Source organism: Macrotis lagotis, chromosome 1 (assembly GCF_037893015.1).
Source record: "Macrotis lagotis isolate mMagLag1 chromosome 1, bilby.v1.9.chrom.fasta, whole genome shotgun sequence".
Lineage (NCBI taxonomy): Eukaryota > Metazoa > Chordata > Mammalia > Peramelemorphia > Peramelidae > Macrotis > Macrotis lagotis.
In genome coordinates, this window is record NC_133658.1 from 905814554 (window position 1) to 905839264 (window position 24711).

General features: G+C 52.2%; 2 protein-coding genes and 1 long non-coding RNA gene across 6 annotated transcripts; 1 reads left to right on the forward strand and 2 right to left on the reverse strand.

The window, feature by feature from the left end:
- Window positions 1-1498: 1498 nt before the first annotated feature.
- On the reverse strand, window positions 1499-5292 carry LOC141509611 (uncharacterized). Of its 3 annotated transcripts, XR_012474668.1 has the most exons (3): window positions 5180-5292; window positions 3531-3691; window positions 1499-2550 (listed from the first exon to the last, which is right to left on the reverse strand). It is a non-coding gene; the product is annotated as an uncharacterized LOC141509611 (long non-coding RNA). The 3 variants fall into 3 exon arrangements; XR_012474667.1 differs by having other exon boundaries at window positions 1499-3691; XR_012474669.1 differs by having other exon boundaries at window positions 1499-3691; window positions 4964-5292.
- OPA3 (outer mitochondrial membrane lipid metabolism regulator OPA3) lies at window positions 5056-10584 on the forward strand. Its single transcript, XM_074219282.1, has 2 exons — window positions 5056-5282; window positions 8991-10584. The coding sequence occupies exons 1-2, from the start codon at window positions 5141-5143 to the stop codon at window positions 9353-9355; spliced, it is 507 nt and encodes a 168-aa protein (XP_074075383.1). The 5' UTR covers window positions 5056-5140; the 3' UTR covers window positions 9356-10584.
- Window positions 10120-24321, reverse strand: VASP (vasodilator stimulated phosphoprotein). 2 transcript variants are annotated; one of them, XM_074219276.1, is made up of 13 exons: window positions 24230-24321; window positions 16445-16616; window positions 16190-16358; window positions 15406-15487; window positions 15023-15078; window positions 14482-14708; window positions 14171-14268; window positions 13662-13716; window positions 13420-13453; window positions 13249-13294; window positions 12215-12305; window positions 11953-12010; window positions 10120-11764 (listed from the first exon to the last, which is right to left on the reverse strand). In XM_074219276.1, exons 1-13 carry the CDS (start codon window positions 24232-24234, stop codon window positions 11727-11729), a joined length of 1131 nt encoding a protein of 376 aa, XP_074075377.1. In that variant the 5' UTR covers window positions 24235-24321; the 3' UTR covers window positions 10120-11726. The 2 variants fall into 2 exon arrangements, with proteins under 2 accessions (XP_074075377.1, XP_074075376.1); XM_074219275.1 differs by having other exon boundaries at window positions 10125-11764; window positions 13420-13456.
- Between the last annotated feature and the right edge of the window lie 390 nt (window positions 24322-24711).

The following is a 24711-nucleotide window of genomic DNA, read 5'->3' on the forward strand; positions in this document are numbered from 1 at the left end:
AGGCTGGGGGACTTTGAGTAAATCCCTTTGCCTTGATTTCCCTATCTGTTGGATTTTAGGGTTCTACTGGGAAGGGATTTTTCCTTCCCCATCTCTCACTTGTCTTCAGGAAGGTGATGGGTGCCAGCTCCCAGACAAGCTGGGTTGGGTTGATGCGCAAGAGGAGAGAAATGTTTATCCTGTTGTCGGTATAGGTCCCTGGACAGTGTGGGACTAAAATCTATGATCCTGTGAGCAGCTGCAGGGTCCCCCCAGGCTCTCTTTCCTGCCCCTGGCTTTAGTTCACACGCCCCTGGATGGGAGGGCAATAGGGAGGGAGGGTTGGGGAGATTTCTACAGCTGCCATTCACCATAAGTCGCCTCTCTCCCTCCCACCTCTCCGGACCACTAGGAGGAGTCTTCCCTCTATTTTCCTTGCCCCCTCCCTCTAGCCTTCCCAAATAAGGAGAAAGGGGTAAAATAGACAGATGATCTCAAAGCATTGTTTAAACATTAACCCTTTTGGATGCTTCCCCCTTTCTCCCACCAGGAATGACCAGGCTGGGCTGGAGATGGGGAGGTGAGTGACATCAAAGGTCAATCCTTTACTGCACCCCTAGAGAGATTCCTGGAAACCCATACTGGGGAATGAAGGGGGCATGGGATGAGAGGAGAAGAATGGGAAAAATTCTCTAAATGAGGAAAGTGATTCAAGGAGGGGGAGATGGGAGAGGCTGTGGAGAGTGAGACACAGGAAGTGTTTGCGCCAGACTAAGATTGGGAGCTGAGGAAGGAGCCAGAGTATTATATTATCATCATTCATTTGTTTACTGTAGAGACAGCCATGGTAGGAGTGGAGAGTGCAATGGGCTAGGAGCCAGGAAGCCAGAGTTCAAATTGTGGTTCTGCTACTTTCTGGTTGTGTGACCTCAGGCAAATTGTTTCCCCTCTCTGAGCTTCTGAGTCCTCTCACTCCCAAACTAGGGGTCTAGTGCCAGGGGGTGGTTGATCCAAGGACCCTCTTAGTTTTGACATTGTATATTCAAGGTTCCTTCTAGTCCTGACATCCTAAGTTTTAAGTGCTTTCTAGCTTGGATCGTCTGTCTTCTAGGGTTCCTTCTAGGTCTGACAACTTATGTTCTGTTTTCTGGCTAACATTATCTGTCCTAAGGCACATCTCAGCTCGGACATTTTCTTTTAAGTCCTTTCCAGGTCATATTCAATGTCCTGAGGTTTTTCTGATTTTCTGTATTCTGAAGTACTCTCAGCTTTTAATATTCTATCTTTTCCTTCTATTTCTAACACGGTGTCCTAAGGTCCCTCCTAGTTCTAACTTTCCATGTAACGTGTTTTTAAGCCCTTTACAACACTGACATCCTGAGTTCTAAGGCCCCTTCTAGCTCTGGCATTCTTTGTCCTAAAGTTCATTAACATGTTGACATTGTGGTCTAAGGTTCCTCTCAACTCTGACACTTGATGTTCTAAGGTGGCAACCAACTCTGATTTCCCATGTTCTAAGTTTGATCTAGTTTGATATTTTATGTTCCAAAGTTCTTTCCAGCAAACATTCTCTGACCTAAGACCCCTCCCTGCTCTGACATTCTATATTCTAAGGCTCCTCAGAGCTCTGACATTCCATATTCTGAGTTCAATATTCAAAAGTCCCTTTGAGCTTGGCCGTTCCATGTTGGAAGATTCCTTCTGTCGCCCGATGGGAAGGAATAGAAGGGGTGGCTAGGAAGACCATGCCTCCTCCTTTTCTCTGGACTTTGGGCAGCCAATTTTGACTCACAGATATTTGCATGCAGTTATCCCCAAAGCACCACAGTCTGGAAAAAAACCAAGATAATGTGAATCAGGAGATTTGAGTTTTAGACTAACTGTCCAGCTGCAAGATCTCAAGCAAGTCACTCCTCCTCTCCTCTCTGGGTCTTCCTTTCCCCCTTAGAATAGGGTTGAGGAGTGGATGGGGAGGGTGACCCCTTTTCCCTCTGCCAGGCTGGCTCCTGTGCCTCTACTCCCCAGGAATTTCACCCAACCCCTCTTGACTGCTGTTATTTTGAGGTGACTTCCCTGCTGGGGAAGGTTGGACAGTCTGTGATTTGTCCTTAAGATCTCTCCTGCCTCTTAGTGAGAGTTTTTAGTCAACAAGACTGTCTCTCTCCCATTGCTTCTGAAAAAAGTCTGTGCATCCAGTTATTCCAGAATGTCCTGGAATGACCTGGAAGGGGACAGGAGACCCTCTTGTCCAACCCCTTCCCCTCATTTTACAATTTAGTCAACTGAAGCCCATCAAGGTAAAGTGACTTCTCTGATGTTACAGAGTCAACATCAGAGCATGGACTAGAAGCCAGGTCCCCCAGCCCTGCACAATTGAAGGGTTCGAGCCAAATGAGGAAAATTTGTTCTATTTGTCCCAGTCACAATCTGTTTCTATGAAACGTCTTTCCCTACTTTCCCTGCCTCCATCCTCCTTGAACCAGTCTCTAACTCTTCCTACCTGATAGTCTTTGAACTCTTGAATTCTTGAACACAGTAACTTTGCAGAAGTGTGTGGGAAGACAGCTGGAACTGGAGAGAGAAGACTCGGTTGGAAATCCCCACCCTGCCAATTACTGGTTCTGAGATATGGAAGAAAAACCCCTTCCCCTTTCTAAGCCACCATTTCTTTCTTAGTATGGCCTCTTAAGATTCCAATTCTAAATCCTTTGGTCCCGGGAGTGATACAGTGGGAAGAATGCTGTACCTCCATTCAGTAGAGACCTGGGTTCCAATCATACCTTTACCAATTGCTAGCTGTGTGACCCTCTGAACCTCAGCTTCCTCATGGGGGAATACCTACCTCACAGGGGTGTTGCGAAAATCAGAGGACATGACATCCAAAGCATTTCCAAACCATAAAAAATGCCATCTTTGTTTCCTCTTCTCTCAGTTAAAAGTCCTGAGGTCCTTCAGCTGACCCTCTTGTGGCCTGTTTTCTAGTTCCTCCCTGCCCCCCCACCCCCACTTCAGATATAACCCAGCTTGTCAGCATCCCCTCTTAAGATGTGATGGCTTGGCTGCTCATCCTTCAGCTAGCCTGGCAGCTCCCTCAGGAGGCTTACTGGGACCCAGCCATCTCTGTCTCCTTTTCTTTGCAGCCCCCTCAGGAAAGGTTGGATTTATCCGGAAAAATCACATTAATGGGAGGGACCTCAGAGAGGACAAAGCCTAACTTCCTGCCCAGTGTGGGAATCCCCTGATGGCCTCCCTGACCAGATCATCTATCTTTTGCTTGGATACTTTCAGTGACAGGAATAGCATGATGTTCCAAGGCAGTCTGCAGATTTCTGTCAGGAAAAAGTGGGTTCCCTTCTCTACTCTGGAACCTTGGATACTCAAGTTGCTTCACCTATTTCAATTTTTCCCTGCTGTAAAATGTTCATGGGGGGTGGGAATTAGACGATCTTTAAGCATCGCTCTAGTCCCAACACTCTGATATGCCCCTTTTAGAGAACATAGGATGGGGCTGGTGTCAACTCCAAGGCAAGCTAACATTAGTAACATCTCACCCACAAAGAGGGATTTTGAGAGAAGTGAAGAAACTCTTGGGCAGTTCCCCACTGCCTCCAGTGGACATCCATAAGAATTTCTCATAGTCGTAGTCCCTGTTCAAAAGAAATGAATCTCCCACATTTCTCCCTTGGACAGTTTTCCAACCGTATTCTCCTGTCTGAAAAACAAAGTTAAAGTCCTTGGTGGAAGAGGAAAGGGTTCCTCAGGAATGTCTGTTCCCATGGCCCTTATTGATGTAAGGAAGGGTTCTTCCACAGTTCACCCAGGAGGAAAGGATGCCTAGCGAGTTAAGAGTTCTACACAGTCTTCTCATTCAGAGAGAAGGGATCTTTTGTGGATATTCACAGTACCTAGGCAGGTCCTGGGTGGTCTATCGAGGTTGCCCATAATCTTTAATGGGAAAGGGGAAGGGTCTTTCAAAACTCCCTCGAGAAGGAGAGAAGTTTCCAAAGATCCCATGTAAATGAGGGGAAAGATATCTCACAAATATTACACAGGGAAAAGTAGGAATTTTCCACAGCCTCTGGATGAGAGGGGCAGGGAAGAGATAAAAGGAAAGAATAAAAGGAGGAGGAGGAGGAGGGAAAAGGATATGGGGAGGGAGAGGGGAAGGTGAAAGACAAGAGAGAGAAGAAAGCAATGGAAGGCAGAGAAAAGAAGACAAGGGGAGGGAAAGAGGGCAGGGCAGGGCAGGGCGAGTTTGGAAAAGACTAGGGGAAGGGAAAAGGGAAGAAAAAGGAGGACAGGGATAGAGGTAAAGATAGGAGGGAAAGGAGGAAAGTGGATAAGAGAAGGAAGGGGGAAGGGCTAAAAGACAGGGCAGACGGGGAAAGATCAAAGGAGAAGGGGAAGGACAAGGAGGAAAGGTTAGGATAAAGGGAGGAGGGAGGAAAAGGATAAGCAAAGGAGCAGCGAAGAGGGGGAAGGACAGGAAGGCAGAGGAAAGGGCACTGAAGGGAGAGGGGAAAGGGCAGGGCGATGGGAGGAAGAAGGGAAAGGAGAAGGGGGAAGCTAAAAGATAGGGAAGAAGAGAGGAAAGGGAAAAGGCCAAAAAGTAAGGATTAGAACAGCGGGAGGAGGAAGGGGAAGGAGCAGGGAAGGGAGAAGACAGGAGAGAAGGGGAAAGGACAAAGGAGGGAGAGGGGAAATGAGGGGGGGAATGAAAGGGACGAGAAATGGGGGAAAGGATAAAAGAGGGAGCAGGGAAAGTACCGGGGGGAGGGGGACTGGGAGGAGCACCGTGGGGAGCGGGCGAGGGGAGGGGGCAGAGCGGTCTCCTTCCAGGCGGCGGGGGTCAATGGGTGATTCGGCCTCGGAGGATTAATCCGCACTCCTTGCTGGCCTCCTAGGGAGTGACGTCACAGCCAAGCCTCGTGACGTCACGCCGGCGGGGCCCGCCCCCGCCTCGCCGGGAACAAGGCTCCTTTACCTAGCGAAGAGGGCTCGGGCCCGCGGCGTCGGGTGCTGACGTCACGGCGCCCCGCTCGGCCGAGAGGCGCGTGCGCACTGGACCCCGCCCCGCCCACGGTCCACCGGCCACGCCGGGGACGCGCGCGTGCGCCCCGCTGTCCGCCGGCCCGGCCGTGACGCACGTGCGGCCGCCAAGATGGTGGTGGGCGCGTTCCCCATGGCGAAGCTGCTGTACCTGGGCGTGCGGCAGATCAGCAAGCCGCTGGCCCAAAGGATTAAGGAGGGCGCGCGCCGGAGCCAGTTCTTCCGGACCTACATCTGCCTGCCACCCGCCCAACGTAAGCCGGAACCCCGAATCCCCCCCACCCCGTTCCCCGCGAGGGTCCTTCCCGTAGCCTCCAGCCCCGCCCCGCCCTCCTCCGACCCGCGTGGCCAATCGCCAGGCGGCGTGCGTCCCGCCCTGGCCAATCAGGAGAGACTGTCGTGCGCCGGGTCTGTTCACGTCCTCTCCCCCTCCTCTCCAGACCTCCTGCTAGTCCAATGGGGGCTTCGCGTGCTCTCTCCTCCGACCAATGGCTGGAGGCCTCCGGGCCCCGGCTCGGCCTTTCTAAACCTCGTGCAGACATAGCGGGCCAATGGGGGCGTCTCAAGCCTGGGACGGACAGCGACCCTAACCAATGGAAAGGGGAGAAGGGCGGGCCGGCCCGTTCAAGTTTGACTTTGAATCGGAGCAAAGGCAGGCGGGGCGGGGCTTCGGGGCCGCTGGGGCCGCTGGGGCGGGTCCCCTCCCCCGGGCCCCTGAAGCGCTTCGAGAGCCGGGCCTGCCGCTGCGCCAGGGAGCGCCGGAGCCGGACTCGAACTCGGGCCTCACAGAATCGCAGAGCCTCAGGCATTCTCAGCTCGGCCCGCCCCGGCCTCTCTCTTGGAGCCTGGGGGAGGGGGCGCGGATGAACGTGCCCCTCGAGGGGCAGCGCCCCAGGACCCCCGGGGGGGCCGTGACTTTGGTGACCGAGGTCCGCCCTGAGGGTCCAGGGGTGAGGGGGCCCCGCCTTAGCACCCCCGTGTGCCCCCCCCCAGGGCGAGCCCCCCTTCTGGCCCCCCATGGATACCCACCCCATCTGGGCCCCCCAAGGCCTTTAGGACTAGCCCCCCATTCTGGCTCCCCCTTGGGGCAGGGCTGCTCTCTGGCTCTCCCCAAGAGCCCAGATGTGGGGTCCCTCCGCTGCGGACCCCGCAGATGGGCACTGAGTCCCCTCTCCCTCCACCTTGCTCTTTTTCAGCCGGCCCCCGGGTGCCCAGCGGCCTCCTCTCGGCAGGTGGCACTTTGTGGAAGGCCAAAACATTTGCCCACTTGTCTGGCCCTGAATTCCCGGCCCTGCCGTCTGCCACTGTCTTTCACAGACCACCCGTCCTTTGCTTTCAGTTCTGGAATGTTCCTGAGAAAGAGTTTGTCAGGGCCTCCGTGGACAGGGGCAGCCCTGTGTCCTCCTGGAGGCCCCATATTTATTTTGGATTTCCTTTCCACTTTAGCCATTTCGTCCTGAGCCTTCCAGTCCAAAGATCAATGTGTCTGGCAGGACAAACCAAAGCCCAGGAAAGGCCCATCAGCATTCTGGCTGCTCCCAGGCCCTGCCACTTTCCTTTTTTATCCTCCTCTTTCCCCCAATATAGATTTCTTCTTTTTTTATTTTTGGCTTTTGCAAGGCAATGGGGTTAAGTGGCATGCCCAAGGTCACACAACTAGGCAGTTAGTGTCTGAGACCAGATTTGAACTCAGGTCCTCCTGACTCCAGGGCCAGTGCTCTATCCCTTTAGTCAGCTAGCTGTCCCCCCCAATATAGATTTCTAAAACCTTATTGCTGTCCCTGTTCTCCTCCTCAGCTTCTGAGAGTTTCTGCCCTTATGGGATTCTGCCAGTCTTCTGGTCATCCTGCTGCCTGTCCTCCCCTCTGTGTGCCAGCATGTCTCCTACCTCTGTCTCTTTAGAGGCCCCCTTCTTCTCTTTAAAGTTGGACGCCCAGACCCCGTGGAGTTGGGGGAGGCCTCCAGACCCCTCCTGGTTCAATTCGAGTGAATTTCATTTATTTTTTTTTTTGATCATACACTGTGGCATGAAGGAAAATCTATCTGGGATGACTCTGACTGTTGGCCGGATAGAAGCTTCCTCAGATGACTTCTAGGCAGTGCTTCCCCATTGAGCCTAGCTGTGCTCTCCAGAGATAAGGGGCACCAAGGGAACCTCTTTCCTGGTGACAGCTCTTCAAATTCTATCTTGTTCCTCCAGAATCTTCTCTTTGAAGCTAAGCATTCTCTACTTCCTTCAGCTAGGCTGCATAGCAGATGAGCTGAGGCTGGCTTCTTTGGGACACAGTCTAGCTTCTCAGAGTCCCCCAGAAGGGAGCACAGGTCTTCAGATGTAGCCCCTCAGAATGCCACCTCGGATCACTTCTCAGTGTGGTAGGAAGCCCAGGCATACCATTCGCTCCCAGAGACTTACTGTCTCCAGAACTTAATGAGGGCAAGCTTCCCCAGTGGGATTTTTGTAGATGGGAAGGGTGAACTCTTTCAAAGCATTTTGGTGACATCTAGACCCTCTATCTGTTGATCCCCCACTTGCCTCAATAGAGAGAACTCTGCCTTCCTCACATTCAAAGGTAGAAGAATCAATTGTCTCCCCCAAGATCCCTGTTCTTTCACCAAAGCAACCATTTCCTGTTTGCTGATGACAAATTGGCTTCAGATCAGCTTATCCTGTCCCTTTGGAAGTCCAAAGTGATCATTTTATTGTTGTTCAGTTGTTTTTGATTCTTTGTGTTCCCAAACTGCAGTTTTCTTGGCAAAGATAATAGAAAGACTTGCCATTCCTTTTTCTAGATTATTTTACAGATGAGGAAACTGAGGCAAAGAGGGTCAAGTGACTGGGAAGTATCTGAGGCTGGATTTGAACTCAGGAAGATGGTACTCTATCCACTGGACCACATGACTGCCCCTTCCTTCCTAAATGTCTTATCTCTTTCCTCTTTCTGCCCTGAGGACTGTGTTATATTTCTGTCTGGGTTTATCTTCAACCAAATGTTTTCCTCCACATTTCGCCACACTATTCTTGTGTGACCTGTGCTTCCTAATATCCAATGGTCTCCGTCCTCTATCTCACCCCTTCCATTTACCTGTTCAGTTTGGAGTGGTCCCTTCCCAGCAAGCCTCAGTGGTACCTATCTTAGCTCTGTGGTCTTGCTTTTTTTTTTTATTTATTTAAGGCAATGGGGCTAAGTGATTTGCCCAAGGTCACACAGCTAGACAATTATTAAGTGTCCCAGGCCGGATTTGAACTCAGGTCCTCCTGACTCCAGGACCAGTGCTCCATCCATTGTGCCACCTAGCCGTTCCTGGCCTTGCCTTTAGACTCCACATTTCCACTGTCCATGCTGTGGGCTTAGAGTATCCATTTCGGAGACTGCGTTCTATTGTTGCCTCCTTCCTGACCTGGGAATTCTCAGGCATCCCTTTGGACCCTTCTTCTTCCTCCATTTTATTCCCTCTCTATGGCAGGGATTCTGACCTTCTGTTGTGTCACAGGCCCCAGGGGGGAGTCACTTCGGTGAACTTATGGACCCTTCCCCTAATAAAAAGAGTACATAGGCTCCCAAAGGGAACCAATTCTATTGAAATACATTTGTCCAAATTTCACTGGTTCAGCAGTCTCCCAAAGTTGGTATCTTGACAGTGTATAGCCCTCAGGCTGAGAACCCTGCTCTATAGGATTAGTATGATAGCTTGCCAGTCACAGTCTTCCCCCCTTCCATTCCCCACCCCCACCCCTTCTTTAAAACTATCTGTCTGGTCCACTTTACCATAGAGGAAATTGAGGTCTATTTAGAGGGGAAGTGACTTAGACTAGGTTACCCAGCAAACTGACCTTAGAGGCCATTTCTGTTTCACAGATGGGGAAGCTGAGGCTCAGAGAGGGAAAGGAGCTTGTGCACTTCCTTGGAGGTGGCCCTAGCCCCCATCTCTGGCCTCACTTCAGCCCTCCCTCATCTCTGCAGTGTACCACTGGGTGGAAATGCGGACAAAGATGCGGATCCTGGGCTTCCGGGGAGCTACAATTAAACCTCTAAATGAGGAGGCCGCTGCAGAGCTTGGTGCTGAGCTGCTAGGCGAAGCCACCATCTTCCTGGTGGGTGGCTGCTGCCTGGTCCTGGAATACCTCCGCCATTCTGCCCAAACGCGACGCAAGGAGGAAGAGCAACGTCAGGTCATGGAAGGAATTCACTTGGAGTTGAATGTCCTTACCTTGACTGTGGAGACCCTGCAGGCCCAGCACCGGGAGGTGTCCCGGAAGCTGGAGACCATAGATGGGCTCCAAACTCAGATCAAAGAGCTCAAGGAGCAACTGGAGAAAAAGAAGTAGAGGCTTCCCTGATGCCTGGGGGACTGGGGCCCATGGAGGCTGCCATCATCTCCCCTCTGCACACTGCTCCCTGCTGGCGACCCAGGATGGTTGACCACAATGTTCGCCCACACCTCCTCCCACAGCTGTGGTACCTTCCCCTGGACGGACCACTTCTTGGGGCATTTGATGGTTCTGTGTGACATTTCCCCTTCCTTTCCCTCCCCCTTGATGTGCTTAGTTCTTCTGAGGGGATTGGCCAGGAAAATCTGGCTCTTTATCATCCCCTGGGGGGGGGGTAAAGAATTGACTGGGGTGCTGCTATCCAGTAGTTATCTCCACCTTCCACCACCACCCCACCCCCCCGGCCCCTTCTCACATGGGAATCTTCTCCCCAGCTCTCCAAAGCCATTCCCTTCTGCTGCCCTTTCTTCCCTTAGTTCATTCTAGAAAGAATCCTCTACTCAGACAAGGTGGAATATTCCCACTGGATCTGCCCCCTCTATATCCCCGCCCCTTGGAACACATAGTTGACCTTTGTACACATCTATGTGATGGTCCAGCCCCTCCCCTTCTTTGGTCCATGGTGAATACCTGTCTTTTAGGGGTGTCTCAGTGGAGATGTCTTATCCCAAACTGGTCCCACTGGTCCCACTGACCCCAGACCAACATTGGATGGTCTCATGTGTCCTTTTCCTTTGGGTTGGGTCCATGAATGCATACCCACCCCACCACAGGTAGCAAACCTTCCTTCCCTCCAACCTCCTGTTGCCCCCTCTTATCTGCTCTCATGAATCCCTTCCCCCTCCCTAGGATTCCATCTTGCCCAGATTCTCCTTCCCAGGCTCATTTCTATGATACTGGATCATAGCAGTCACCTATACCCACCCTAAATCCTAAATGAAAGGTTCTGACAGACCTACCTTTCTGCTCCCAAGTCCTGGTTTTCCCAGTGCAATGTCGAACTGGGCTTCTTGCCCTTTCTGCAGGGAGGGGTGTGGGGGGATGGACGAACACCCCTTCATTGAATTTTGGCAGTGGCAGTGTGGAGGGGAGAGAGATCTCACTGGTAGCTGCCCCCATCATAAAAGGCCGCTTCTCCCTAGAAGAATCTGCTAATGGGATTGGAGGGAGAGGGGCCTGTGCCTGAGGCAGTCCTGTGACTGGGGTCTCCCAGATCTGATTATATTTTTTATGACTGTAAATATTTCACAATTAAAGTTAGAGGAGGGCCTTGGCCTCAGAAATCACTCAGTACACCATGGTCTGTTTGGTCTGGTGGGTGTGTGTGGCCTCTCTTCTGGAGGGTTGAATGTTTACAGCAATTCCAACTGAATGGGACCTTTCAGGTGATGGATGCAAGACCCCTCCTTCAACCCCGAAGGGTAAATTTAGACCCCTAGCAGGAAGAGACTTAACCATGGTCTCGGAGGTTGAGACTTGTGGGAAGGACTCACCAGTTGACCAGAGAAGTCAGGTCACTGTCCCCACCAGTGGGAGGAGCCATGGTTTAGAGCTCAGGGAGCCCACAGTCTGGGGTGGGGAGGGCCCAGGCCAGGCCAGCATCCTAGACCAGGGCTGGGGGAAGGGGGGAAGCTAAACACAGCACTGCCAAAAGAGTGTGTTGTGGTAGGGAAAAATGACTAGATTTGTTCCAACAGGGAAGAGGATGAGAGAAAATTCCCCCATCCCACCTCCCCAGGAGGGTGTTCTACTTCAGTTCACTCTCCCACCAGGGGATTCGCTCTAAAACCCAAGACTGCCCAAATTAAAAAAAACAACCAGTTTTTCCAAAAAAAGTTACAGTATTTTATAGGATCATAGAATCTTAATTCCTTATAGAAAAGGGAAAAGGGGGATCTTTTTAGGGAGAGGGGAGAAGGGAGTTCCCTGCAGTGGGGAGAGGTCCTGGCTCCCTATACCCCCTGGAAGAACCACACCCCCAGAGGGGGACAGCTAGGATTACAGCATTTAAGACTGCCGAGACCCCATCCTTATGAACAAATAAAATCCCTTTCCCTCCCAAACAAATATATATATATTTTTTTTTTTCTTAAAAAAATTGAAGGCTTTTAAGGATTAAAGTGAACGTTGGGCCCTTGGAGGGGCTCCATGAAGGAGAAAAAGATCTCCCCTTTCCTCTTGTCATCTTGGAGCTGATTGATATGTCCCAAGTAGAGGAAGGAGCCCCAAGGGGATGAAAGAAGGAATGGACCAAGGGCAGAAGGGGTAGGTGGAGCCCCCTGCCAGGAGGGAATGGTAGGGCTGTGCCACCTCCTTGGGATCTTATTTGCCCAGTGAACTGAAAGGTGGTGATGCAGAGGCCACTTCTCCAACCCATTCCAAATCTCAAGACAGGAGGGATCAGGAGAGGATTCCTAGGCCCATCTGGTCACTGAGAGCCCCGTTTCCGGAGCTCCTGGACAAAAGCTGGAGGAGAGACCAGATAAAAGTGGATATGAGCTGGGGACCTCACAGAGACCTCATGCAGCCTCAGAGCATCTTGGGATGCAAAGAGGTGCCAATAAGGAACCGAAAAGGGCTGGACTCCCCCCAACCTCTGACTCCAAAGCTGAGCCCTGGGGACCCTGTCCTCTCCCTTCAGGGCCCCCACTTACCTTCTATTATCTCCTCTTTCACCTTCTGGAGCTCTTTCCTCACTTCCTGCAGCAGTTCCTATAAAACATCAATGGGGTGTATCAGAAGGCTCCCTAAACCACTCATCCCAACTCTCATTGGCCAGCCTTTGTCCTGGGGCAGGGGGGGAAGTTTACCATGCCCCCCAAAGCCCCCACCCTAGAGGCTCTCCCCAAACAATGTCAGAGTCAAATGGAGCATTAGCTCTCCCAGAGGGTCCCTCTCCCCAGAGCCCCTCCATACCTGTTTGATCCGGTCTAAGTCAGACTCCTCGTGGGTGCTGGGAGTTGAGGTAGGGGCCTCACAGCTGGGTGCTGATGTGGAAGACTTCATCCTGGAAGAGTTTGAGGGAGAGATACCGAAATAGCATTTGGGAGGATGGGATGACCCACATTACCCCCCCCCATCTGACTTCTACCAAATTATCATGATCCAGTTAAACTGTTGTGTTTTGTTGTGGAGTGGAAAACCAGAGCAGGAAGGGGCCTCAGAATCCAACCGCTATTTCTAGAGTGCATTTTTAGACTTGATTTCACTTGTGGACCTCATAATAACTCTAGAATATCTGTAGGGAGTGCAGATAGCCTCCATTTGCAGATCAGGAAACTGAGGACTCAAGTCCACTGGGGAGACCACTGACCAACCCCTAACTAAAGCAAATCATTTCACTTCTCTCTGACTCAGTATCCTTCACCTGGACAATAAGGGGTCAATAGAAGAAAGGATTTTAACCCAGATTTCTCCTGACATGGGGCCCACCTCACTTGCCCTTATACAGAGAAACCTCTCTCCCCTTGTTTGTCCTCATGGTGAGCCAAGGCCAGACAGTGACAGGACAGAGGATTGGTCAGTCCAGGATAGAGCCTGGCTCTGGTGTCTGCTCCCAAATCAAGGCCCTCCTGTGCTGTGCACCCCCTCCCACCATGGGACCCCTTGGCAGTCATGCTTCCACGTGCCTGGAAGTCACAACAGACTTGAGCTCATCTCCATGCTTCCATTTTACAGATAAGCAAACTGAGACTCAGAAAGGCAAGGGGCTATGACTAGACTAAATCACACTTTGTAGGAGGGACCCTAAAACAAAGATGGGCAGAACCTCAGAGGTGATCACATCCAACTCTCTTCTGTCATTAAAGGGACAAGGACAAGAACTGTTCCAAGGTCATCCAGGAGCCATGGGCAAAGGTTCAAGCTCAGGTGCCTGGGGTCCTTTGTTGCCACATGCTCACCCTGGTCCCCTGTCTCCCCCGCCCCGCCCCCAAGTATTGTTCACTCACCTAGGTAGGGTTGTGCTGTTCTTTTCCCATGGTCTCCGAACAGGCTCTGGAGCATGAGGGGAAAGAAAGGGGGACATGAAGGTTGGGGGCTGGGAGGTGCCTTCTCCCCTCCCCCAAAGGTGGACACCCCAGAACAAGAGTTGGAAAATTCCTCCTCCCAGGGAAACTCACCATTTTGCGTAGGAATTCTTGTTTCAGCTTCTTCCTGCTGGGAAGGGAGAAGGGAGGACTCAGTTAGACCCTCTTCATTGGTCCCATGTCTGCCTACTTCCTAAAGAATCAGGGCTGGGGAGGGAGGAACCACCCTTGTCTTTTTCCCCTCCCTTCCTTTCAGTAGCCAGGGGACAGTGGGAAGTAGAAACCGGGAAAGACCCTGGAGCTAGGGAAGAGAGAGCCCCCTGCTCCCCACTCACACTGGCAGGTTCTTCCTTGGCTGGGGGCTTCTCTCCAATCAATGTTGCTTTCCTCCTGTGGCCAGAAGTGGATTATGGGGATGGCAGTAAGCGTAGGGCCCCATTCCTGACCAATCCTAGCCCACCCCACCCCTAGGCATATAGGAACTCCCCCCCCCCCTTCCTCTTTTCTCCTTCCCTTCCAGTCCTTGATCCATCCTAAACTCACTGAGTAGTCCTGAGTAAGTCTCTTCCCTTTTTTGGGACTCTGTCCCCCCCCCCACTTCCAGTTAAAAGAAAGATTGAGTCCAGTGGTCTCTAAGGTTCCTTTGGATGGTTCCTTTTTTCTGGGTTGAGACCCCTTTCAGTTTTATGTTCTGGAGGTTGAGGTTTGGTAAAAAGCTGAGTTGGGAAGGAGACCTTCCCATTCACCGTACTCCAGAACATAGTAGGTAGCTAGTGGTCTCAAGCTCACCCCATGGCCGGGGGCTTGGGGTGGATGAGTGGGACCCCCCCCACCAAGGTCTTACCTCCGGGCCAGCATGGCGCTCATTTCTTCCATTAGTCCTCCCCCAGTGCTTCGTGTGGTCTCAGCCTTTGGGGCAGGAGGGGGCCCTGAGGACTCATCCTGCAGGGGGAAGGTCAGAGGGAGTGTTGGGAGTGACCACAGCTTCCTTTTGCTCCTCACTCCCCCAGAGGGGATGCAGCTAAGAACAATCAGGACCAGTGGCAATGTGCCAGTGGTATGTGATTGAGTGTCACACCCACCCCCGGTGTCAGCCACCCCAGTGATACACAGTCAGGTGGCATCCAAGTCTCACAAGCACCCACACAATCTCACCTTGCCAACCTTCCTGAGTTTGGCTCCTGCGATGGCTGCAGCCAGGCCTGGGGCACCCCCACCTCCCCCACTGGGGCCTTGAGAAGACGGGAGTGGGGGTGCTGGGGGAGGGCCTCCTGCCCCACCGGCTCCCGAGGGGGGCAACCCAGGAGCTGGGGGTGGACCAGGGGGAGGAGGTGGCCCTGGAGGGGGTGGGGGACCCCCAGCAGGGGCAGCAACTGGGGCTCCTGAAATAGAGAAACAAAAGGAGATTTGAGGGTTGAGGAAAGGAGCAGAGATTTAGGAGGCAGAAGGGGAACCTTTAAAACTGGGAACATGGAACCCAGAATGTCAATCTCATATCACAGAAGGGGAAGTTGAGACCAAGGCAGGGTAAGGGATTTGCCCAAAGCTGCACAGTGAGTCAAGAACAGACCCAGGGTGCCAGAGACAAAAAAAAACTGGAAGGAGATGTGGTCATCTGATGGAAAAGGATGCAGCAGCAGATTGGGGGTGGAAGGAATTGGCCAGTGAAAGTTTGAGCTCCCCAGAGGGCCTTTACCTGCATTGGAGACCCGGCGTTCTCGTTCCACCTGCTCCAGGTGCTCTAACTGTTGCCTGCAGAGGGTTAGAGGAGAAAGGACTTGGGAGGGGGTCTCCACCTTACCCTGTGCCCCCGAATTCCATCAAGGTCAAAGCAGGGGCATGGGATGTCAGGAAGACTCAAGGAGAGTCTTCTCCTTACCCAGTCCTGAAGCCGATTACTTCCTCAGATTAATCAGAGGGATTAAATGGGGGGTGGGGGGAGAATCCCATGGATCTTGATTCCATCCCTTCCAACTCGGGTGTAGAAAGGATAGGGCTTAGAGGGAGGGGGAAGACAAAGGCTGCAGAGATGAAGTAAGATGAAAGGGGAGGGAAATATGAGGTGGGGGCATCATTTACCTCCTCTGCTGTTCTACCTCTTCTGTTGAGGGTCCATTCTGGGCAGACCAGGATGCAGGGGGAGGGGGTGGTGGTGGTCCGCCTGGGGGAGGGGGGCATCAATTTAAGTCTTTAGATCATTTTCACAAATGACCCATTCTTCTGGGAAACTGCACCCATGACCATGTGGACTCCAGACTATTAACCCTCTCCTTCTGAAAGAATTTGCCCAGCCATGTCTCTCACAGGAACCCTAAAGACTGCCTCCTGGCCCCTAAACCCACCTCTCTTCCAACCCTTTCTAGAGCCTTCCATCCCTCCATCTCCCAACATCAGGCCAAAGGATGTTTTAAGACCTAGTTCCTTAATATTTCTAAATCTTTTGAGCATAGGTCTCCCTGCTTGGGGGCAAGGAGAAATTAGAGAATAAAACATGTATAGAGGTGGGGGACACACAATTGAGTAACATGGTCTGGAGGAAGTATGGAGTCAAGGAGCTAGGAGACACTCATTCTCCTCCGATCTCTGAGACCTTGCCCAAGCTCTTGTCATGCTGTCCCTCCTTCCTCTTCTGTGAGTCCACTTTTAAGGGCCCCCTCCCAAATGATTCCATAGGCCAGGATCCTCTCTGACCACAGGCCACCTCTGCTCCATCCCCAGGCCCATCTGATGACTGACCCACCCTTCCTTTATCCAATCCAGACAAGGCTTCTTTCTAGACCTTCCAGGGCCTGGAACAACTTCTAGAGCTGTCATTAACATTCTAGAACTCTACAGCTGCAGAATTCTAAGGACCTCTTCTTACCTCCCTCTAAGGCCTCCAGGGCGTCTGCCATCCCTGCCGCAAACTGAGCTGCATCTTCCTTGCTGCCAAAGTTGAGGCCCCAGACCTGGCGGGCATCCCGCCACTGGTGGAAACTGGGCGTGGCCTGGTTGTACTTGACACCCCGGAAGATGGCACAGTTAATAACAACCTGGTGGGGGAGGGACTCAGTTAGGGGGAGACCCAGCTCCCCAGTGGAAGTCGAGGTATGGGGAGGCCAGGGCCTGAGGACGTCACCTGCTGATCCGGCTGCATCTTGCGTCCCACCACGCGGAAGGCATTGGTGCTGGGATTGTGGTAGATCTGGACTCTGCTGACTGTTTGGGGCCCCGTCCCGGCCGATAACCACTTTTTGTTGGTGTCATCATAAACCATCACGGTGGCCCGGCTAGAGCAGAGCAGGTTCTCACTGAGGGGAAGAGGGGAGAAATTCAGTGGACCTGAGGGGAGTCCTGACCTGGGAGGAGAGTGCCAGGGAGGCCGAGTCCTCCTGTATATGATTCTGAGAAATGAGGGTGTTAGTCTAGAGAGCTCCAAGCACTCCTGAAATCCCCCCTATCAAATAAGGGGGTGATTACAGCCTTATTTCTTTGGGTCTTATTTGTTGTAGGTGAGTTGATTAGACATGTCCAACTCTTCCTGACTCCATTTGAGATTCTCTTAGCAAAGAGAGGAGTGGGCCTCATTTTCTTCAAATTATTTGACATGGTGGGGCTGGATCCCTTCTAGACTGGTCCTTCTTTGATTTGTACAACATCCCCTACCCCAATGGAGGGCGGTGAGGTGACACAGTAGATAGAGCACTGACCCTGGAGTAAGGAGGACCAGAGTTCAAATCCAGCCTCAGACACTTAATAACTGCCTAGCTATGTGACCTTGGGCAAGTCACTTAACCCCATTATCTTAAAATAAATAAAATAAAACAAAATAGAACCCGAAAGAGGAAACTCAGGCACAGAGACTTAAGGGTAGGACTTTATTTCCAGACCCAAAATCATCATGGCAAAGGACCCTCCCTCCAGTCTGCATGTCACAAAATGAAACAATTCCCAGCAGCATCATGGGGGATATAAGTCTCTTGCCTTAAAGGGATTGATGTTTCTAACAGTATTCTGTATCTGCTCCATCCCCCATAATATGGGTTAGTAGAGAGGCAAGAAGAGTTCTGCAGGGAGAGTGATATTGATCTGGGGGTTCAAGGTGTGGGGGAGTTCACGTGGGAAGAACTCTGAGACTCACCTTTTTGTGTGGTATAGAAGGGGAAGACAGGAGTGGGACAGAAACCAGAATGTTCAGTTATAAGGAACCTCAGAGAGGGAAACTGAGCCCCAGGAAGATGAAATAGCAATTATTTATTGGATTTCCAAGTGGGGTGGCTACCTCCCCCATGAGAAGTCCATTCTTTCCATTCTGCCCACAGCCAGAGAGATAGCGTGTCTTCTCTGTGGTCACATGGAGCTCCCCCTCTCCAGCTCTACAAGCCCCAAAGAGAAAAGAGAGGACACCCTGAAAGAGATTGAGCCCCCCAGAATCCCATGTCAGAAGGTAGACCCAGAGTAGTGGGGCCCCAGGGCCCCAGATTTGTAACTGAATGCCAGGTGCTCCCTAGACAAGTGAGGCCTGAGGGGAAGAAGATCCGTCCCCACCAGAAAGCAATCTTGCTTCCAGTCAGAAGCCTGATGTGGCCCAAGGGGTTTGCCTCCACCTCCACCCCCACCCCCAGCTAGTGCCAGCTCAGGGAGGGCTGAACCCAGGGTAGGGCCTGGCAGGCTGCCTACACCTGAAGCCCACGCCCACTGCCTGCTGGGGTAAAGGCAGGTCCTAGCACAGCACAGGCACCACCCTGCTCCCTGCCCTTCGCCCCTTTTTCCTCATTGGGAAGAAGGGTACACACTCTGGAGCCCCACCCATGCCAGCTTCAGCCTCAGAACTTCCCAGCTGTCATTCTCAGGTCTGAGTTCCCTCCCATCCCTGACATGGTGTTCTAAGCCCTCTGCCATTGTTTTAAAATCCCTCCCAACCTCAACATTCCATATTCTAAGCCCTCTTCCACCTGACGTGTTCTAAGCTCTCTTCTATCCAACATTGTAAATATCCTAAATTTTCTTTCAATCTTGACAGTATGTGTTCTAAAATCCCTCTCAATCCCGATGTTCCATATTCTAAGCCTCTTCCACCTGACGTTGTTTTCTAAGCCCTCTTCCCTCTGTCATTGTGTTCTAAGCCCTCTTCCACCTGAGTCTAACATTATATGTTCTAAAATCCTCAGAACCCTGACATTCTATATTCTAAGGTCTCTCCCTTCTCATATTGTATTCTAAGTTCCCTTTCAATCTGGATTTTATGTGTTCTAAAGTCCCTCTCAACTCTGACATTCCATGTTCTAAGGCACCTTTTAATCCTGACATTCTACATTTTAAGGTCTCTTTCAACTCTGACATTCTATGATTGAATAATCATTACAGAATACTTTTTTTTTAAGTTTTTGCAAGGCAATGGGGTTAAGTGACTTGCCCAAAGTCACAGAGCTAGGTGTCTGAGGCCGGATTTGAACTCAGGTCCTTTTGACTTCAGGGCCAGTGCTCTTTCCATTGTGCCACCCAGCTACCCCACAACATATATTTCTTGAGAATTTCAAAGTTTGCAAAGCCCTTTCTTCACAGCATCCCAAGTGAGATAGGTAGCATCAGACTCATTAGCTCCATTTTACAGGTGAGAAAATTTGAGATCTTCAGAGTTGTACCACCTATCAGACCAGTCATGGTGGTGGATCAGGTCTTCAGAACATGGAGGACCAGAGAAGAGAGACAAAGCCAAAATTATATTATAAAGTCAGGGGAAGCAATGGTACTTGGAACAACTAAAAGAGGAAATCTCTTTCCATTGGCTCCCACAGAATCAAGAAATCCCTCTGACCCATCCCTTTGTTTTCTCTGCTAGTCTCCTAAGCCCCCAAACTAGTTAGTGGAAGAGTCCCCTGGTAGGTCTCCTTGCTTACCACTCTCTCCTCTTGAATCTCTCCTCAGAAAGCAAAGCTAGTCTTTATTCAAATATCGATCAGGTTTTGTCATTCCTGTATTTTAAAATCTTTGGTCTAGGGAGTCCAGTTCAATCTCCAGTGATTGGCACTGGAAACTCTCCACCTTTTGGCATTCCCCTCCATTCCAGTACCATCTCATATTACTTCCCTCTATGCATTCCATAGAATGCCATATTGATCTACTCTGTTTGAGGAACACACCCTATGCTCTCCTAGAGTTCTCTGCTCAGCCTTTTCTCTAGCCAGCAATGCCTTCCCTCAACCTTTAAATCCTAACCCAAATGGCATTTCTCCAGTTTTCCTCATTCCCCTCAGGCTTCACAGAGTCTGTCTTTCTCTCTCTCTCTGTCTTTCTCTCTCCCCCTTTTCTTTCCAATATGTTCACCATGTAACATTGTATAGTATAGTATAGTTATCTATTACCCCCAATAGACTATATACACCATCGGGAGGTAGAGGTGGTGGTATTATTTAAACTTTGTGTCTCTTCATAACCAGGCACAGAGTTATTACACATGTGGAACATTTAATAAGTGTTGATGGAATGAAAGAGCTGAGTGTTAAAAGAACTGGGTTCTAACCCTAGATTTCTAGGACTCACTGGATCTCAGTTTCTCCATCTATACCAAGGGGTTAGGTTTGGAACCCAATTTACAAAACATGGAGCAGATGATAATACCAAGACTCAAAGGGATGGGATGACTTGTCCAGGGCAATAAATGGCAGATTTGAGCACAGGTCCTTTGACTCCAGATACATGCCTCTGTACAAGACTCTCTCTTTGAGACTTACTAGTCTTTGTAGATAACCTCAGATACCAATTTTTCACCTGTAAAGTGACAGTGTTGGACCAAATGAACTCAGTGATCCTGGCTCTCTAATCTAGATCTCTTTCCCATCCTCTCCTATCTCTCTCTGCCTCTTTTTTTTCTTTCTTTTTGGGGGGTGGTGGTTGTAAGGCAATGGGGTTAATTGACTTGCCCAAGGTCACACAGCTAAGTAAGTATTAAATGTCTGATTCCAGATTTGAACTCAGGTCCTCCTGACTCCAGGGCCAGTGTTCCAATATCCTGTACCACCTAGCTGCCCCTTTCCTTGCCTCTTTCTCTGTCTCGCCCTCCCTCTTTCTTTTTCTCTCTTTCTTTTCTTCCCTTCCCCTTCTCTCTTTCATCTCCCTCTCCCTCTCTATCCTTCTGCCCTTTCCCCCTGTTCCCCCTACACACACCCTAACAGTTCACTGCTCAGAATATCACAGTCTTTGCAATCAGGAGACCTGGCTGGGTTGTGATGGCTACAACATGAGCCTAGGTAAGGTCATTTAACCCCTCTCAGTTTGTTTCCTCATCCTCCATTTAAAGCAAGGGGTTTAGACTAGCTGGCATTTGAGATTCCTTCCAACTTTAGGTCTATGATCCATCTCCTAGAGCCTTGTCCTCTCATTCTAAACTCCTTCCCATTTGGAAATGAAATGTCCAAGCAAAGAGTGGCTGATCACCTGGCCAGATTATGTTGGAGATAGAATTCCTATATGAGGAACAAGTTGGAACTAGATGGGTTCGTCATCCTGTCCAGATCTGAGATGCTAAGAATTAGAATCCAACATTCAGAGACTGGGTGTCCATATACATTATGAGGAAATCTCCCAAAACCTGAAACCCCTTTTTCTCTGGAACTGCCCAATAAACTTCAGTCTCCAAGCCCTTTCAGATTCCACTCAAACTTTTATGGACTGAGAAACAAACCTTGTGACTTTCCATCCTGTTCCCCTCCCCCTCAAATTGCCCCCAGGAAGTTGGAGGCCCTAAACCACACCCATTTTCTTGAGGTAATAGCAGCTAAAATTTCCCCAGAGCTGTTTTATTGGGTGCTTTCCTCAAGACCCTAGGGAACCTGGTGACCTGAGGATTGATGGCCCTTGTTTTACATACGACGTAACTAAGACCCACGGAGGTTAAACCTTTTGCCCAAAGTCACCTGGCTATCCTAGCTGGGATTTCAACTCAGTTCTATCAAGTTCCTTCTTTCTGATTTCTTCCCTTCCACTTGGGTTATGGAAGACCCTGGGTAGGAAGGTGTATGGACAAGATGTGACTGTATAGACAGCATCACGAACATCAAGGAACTTCAGAGGTCATTTGAGCCAATCCCCTTTACGGATTCAAGGACCCAAGAAACTTGGGGGGCAACAATGATTTGATTTAGTGGCAGAAGTAAGCTGCCTCTCTCTAATGATCATTAGCTTAGCTTCATCTCGATTTCTGGCTCCCCGTGAGGCTTTGGACAAATCCCTTATACTCTCTGGGCCTCAGTTTCCACATCTATAAAATGGGGTTGGATAAATTAGCATTCTGTTGTTCTTGAAAGGCTTCTGAATAATACCTTCATTTTTCAGGCCATGGATTGAGGGGAGGGGAAAGGCGAGCTAGGGAAGCAGGGTGGAAGGAGGAGGGCAGCCTCAGTCCTAGCCTTTTACGGTCTCCAGGGGCTTGGGGGGGGGGGTATATGGAGGGGGGAGGAGAGGCGGGGACTCGGACATCCGCCTTCTTAAGCCACCCCACCTCCCTCGTACCAGGGACCGGAAAAGGGGGGAGGAGGAGGGGCCTGGGGCAGGAGGGAGGGCTGGGAATGGAAAGGGGAGGGGTCCCAAGCTCCTCCCCTGACTCCAAAGAGGGAAGGAAGGCTGAATGGAGACTTATAAGGAGCCAGGACCGAACTCTAAAAGGGGGAGGGGGGAAGGGGAAATGTTTCTGTCTTACTGGGGCAGGGAGGGGGAGCTGCCCAGCCCGGTTCTGCCGGATCCCGGCCAGTTAGAGGCCTTAGGCTGCTCCCCCTCACTCCCACCCCGGGGGGCATCCTGAATCCCCTTGGAATCTCAGAACCATTGCTCCTAGGGTCTTGACCCCCAACTTTCCTTCCGCCTCTTCTCTCCGTCCCCCCTCCCCCTGACCCCAGGAAATTGGGGGCAAAGAGATGGAGAGGTGATTAGATTTTTAGAATGATTCGAATTTTTCGACTGAAAAACCACAGAACATTAGTCAATTCGAACAAATGGGAAGTTAGGTTGTGACTGTTAGAACCCTTGGGCTCTTAGAACATTCGATTCAGCCTCTCCTAACCCCGATCCCCCCCCCCCATAGCCCTATACCTTAACTAAACCCCTCCTCCCATTCAACCCCCCTACCCCGGAAAGTGGTGAAACTAAAGGAAATTGGTATCACAGTCAAACTTTCCCACTACCCCACACATACTTCCGGCCACAGCTTGGGGGGCGGGGGAATGGGAGGGAGGAAATTCCCTACCTTCCCTCCCCAGTCTCCAGATTAACCCCACATCCTCAGGAAATTAATGGGGGGGGGGTTAATGAATTCAACTGCAGCAGAGTGGATGTGGGACTGTGTGGACTGGTAGGGGTTAAAGCCTCTAGGAGTTAAATTTTAGGGTTTGAACCCCTAGAGCCAGCGGGGAGGTGGGGGTGGGCGTGGTGGGGATATCCGGAAACCCAGTGGACCCCCCCAGGCCAGGAAAAAGGACCCGATCCTCAAAGAGAGCTCTCTCCCTAGCCCAGGGATCTGTCTTCTCTCGGACCCTGGGAGGGTGGTCCTCCCAGAAGCAAGACTTCGAAGTTGAGAGATCCCTTAGGTGAGGGGCCTGACACTTCATTTTCCCCTCTCACACATAATACACCTATAAAAGTCCCCCAGCATCTAGCCAGACCCCCCCCCAGGTGAGCAGTTCTCCCCCTCCATTCCCTTTTCACCTCCCCCCCTCCTCCACCACATGGATCATGGGTTAAGAATCCCTCCCCCTAGGACAGGTGAGTCTCGGAAGACAAAAGCCACCCCGGCTCCTGCCCCTCCTCCATCCCTCCAGCTGTTGGTTTCCTTCCCAGGGGGAACTGGGGGAGGGCACAGGGGTGGGAACTCTGGGAAGAGGCTGGCTACCCCTCTGCATGAGCGCCCCAACGCCCTCTCCCCACTAGATCTAACGGGAGGGGGGTGTAAACAAGAGACCTTTTCCCTCCGGGAAACTCAGGTGTGTCTTGGGGGTGGGAGGAGGGGGGAAACAGAGAAAGCTAACCCCAGTTCCAAGGGTGTAGACAGAGCTGAGCCTTCACTAAAACAGTGAACACTAAGAATAAAGCTTCCCCGGTTCTGATGTCAGAACGCCAGGATCGTACCCCACAAAAGTTGGGGCTTGGTGTCTCTGGGAGGGCAGGGCTGACTTTTCAGTGCAAAACCGGGAAGGACGTTACAATGAGAAGGCCAAAATGGGTGCTTGGACCTTCCACCCTTCCCTTTCCTGGGGCATCTCACTCTCCGGTCTTTGGGAGCAATGTAGCATGCCCACAATTTGGGGGTGGAGAGGTGGGGGAGAGGGCGATCGTCGACTCCAGATTTGGATGGGGGGAGAGGCAAGAGAGCATCCTTCCCCACCCAAGCTGGGGAGGGGTCCGAGGTGTCGGCTTCCTATGGAAGCGTCCCAAGATAGAACTCACTCCCCCTCCAAAACAAGAAAAGAAAACAAAAACCAAAAGCCGGTGCGTGGTTAACGGACCTCGGAACTTCTAGAAACAGGCCGGCGGGGAACAATCGGGAGCTCCCAGGAGAAAGCCTGCCGGCCCGGGAAGGGGCAGGGGAAAGGGGCGAGCGGCTGGCCGCCGTCCTTCCTTTCCGTAGGGACTCCCTGGACACCACACCCCTCTCCCCTCCCCCGCCCAGTCTGGGGAGCTCTAGGGTCGGTGGGGGGGGGAGTCCTTTGAAAAGTTGTGGAGGCTTGGGAAAGGGGGAATCCCCCCGTGCTGCCCCCACTAAAGGGGGAAGGGGTCCGGCCCTCGCCCCCCGTCCCTTCCTTTCCCAAAGCCGCCAGCGTGCCGAGGAGGCGCCCCCCGACCCCCCTCCCCGATCCCGGCTGGGTCCCCGGGCCCAGAGCACCCTCCCCGCCAAAGTCTCCCGGCTTCCAGACCCCGCCCTAGCGGCTCTCACCTCATGGCGGGGCTCTCGGGGGGCCGGCTGGGCCGCACTGGGCTCCCGGGCTCCGGGGTCCACCCGGAGGCTCCGGGGAAGGGACAGGGGCGGGGGGGGGGGGCCCGGAGCTGTGGTCAGATCTGGGGCCGGACCCGCCCCGCGGAGGGCTGCAGCTTCCTCCTCTAGGGGCAGTGGGAGGGGGCAGGGAGGGGGCGGGTCTGCGCCGGGGTCCCGCCCCTCCCTAGCGGGGGGCGCCCCGACCCTCCCCTGCCCCCGCCCCCCGCCTCGGGCTCCCCCTCCCGGGCAGAGGCGGCTGCCCCGCCGGCCGCCGGGACGTGCCGCCCTCCCTCCCGGGCTTACATCCCGCCGCTACATGCCAACCTGCGCCCCGAGTCACCCCTCAATCCCCCCCTGCACACTCGGGGCGCCCACAATGCCTCGCGCCTTAAAGGCTCCGGGCGCCCGCTGCCCCTGATCCTCCCCACGGCCGGCCCCCTCCC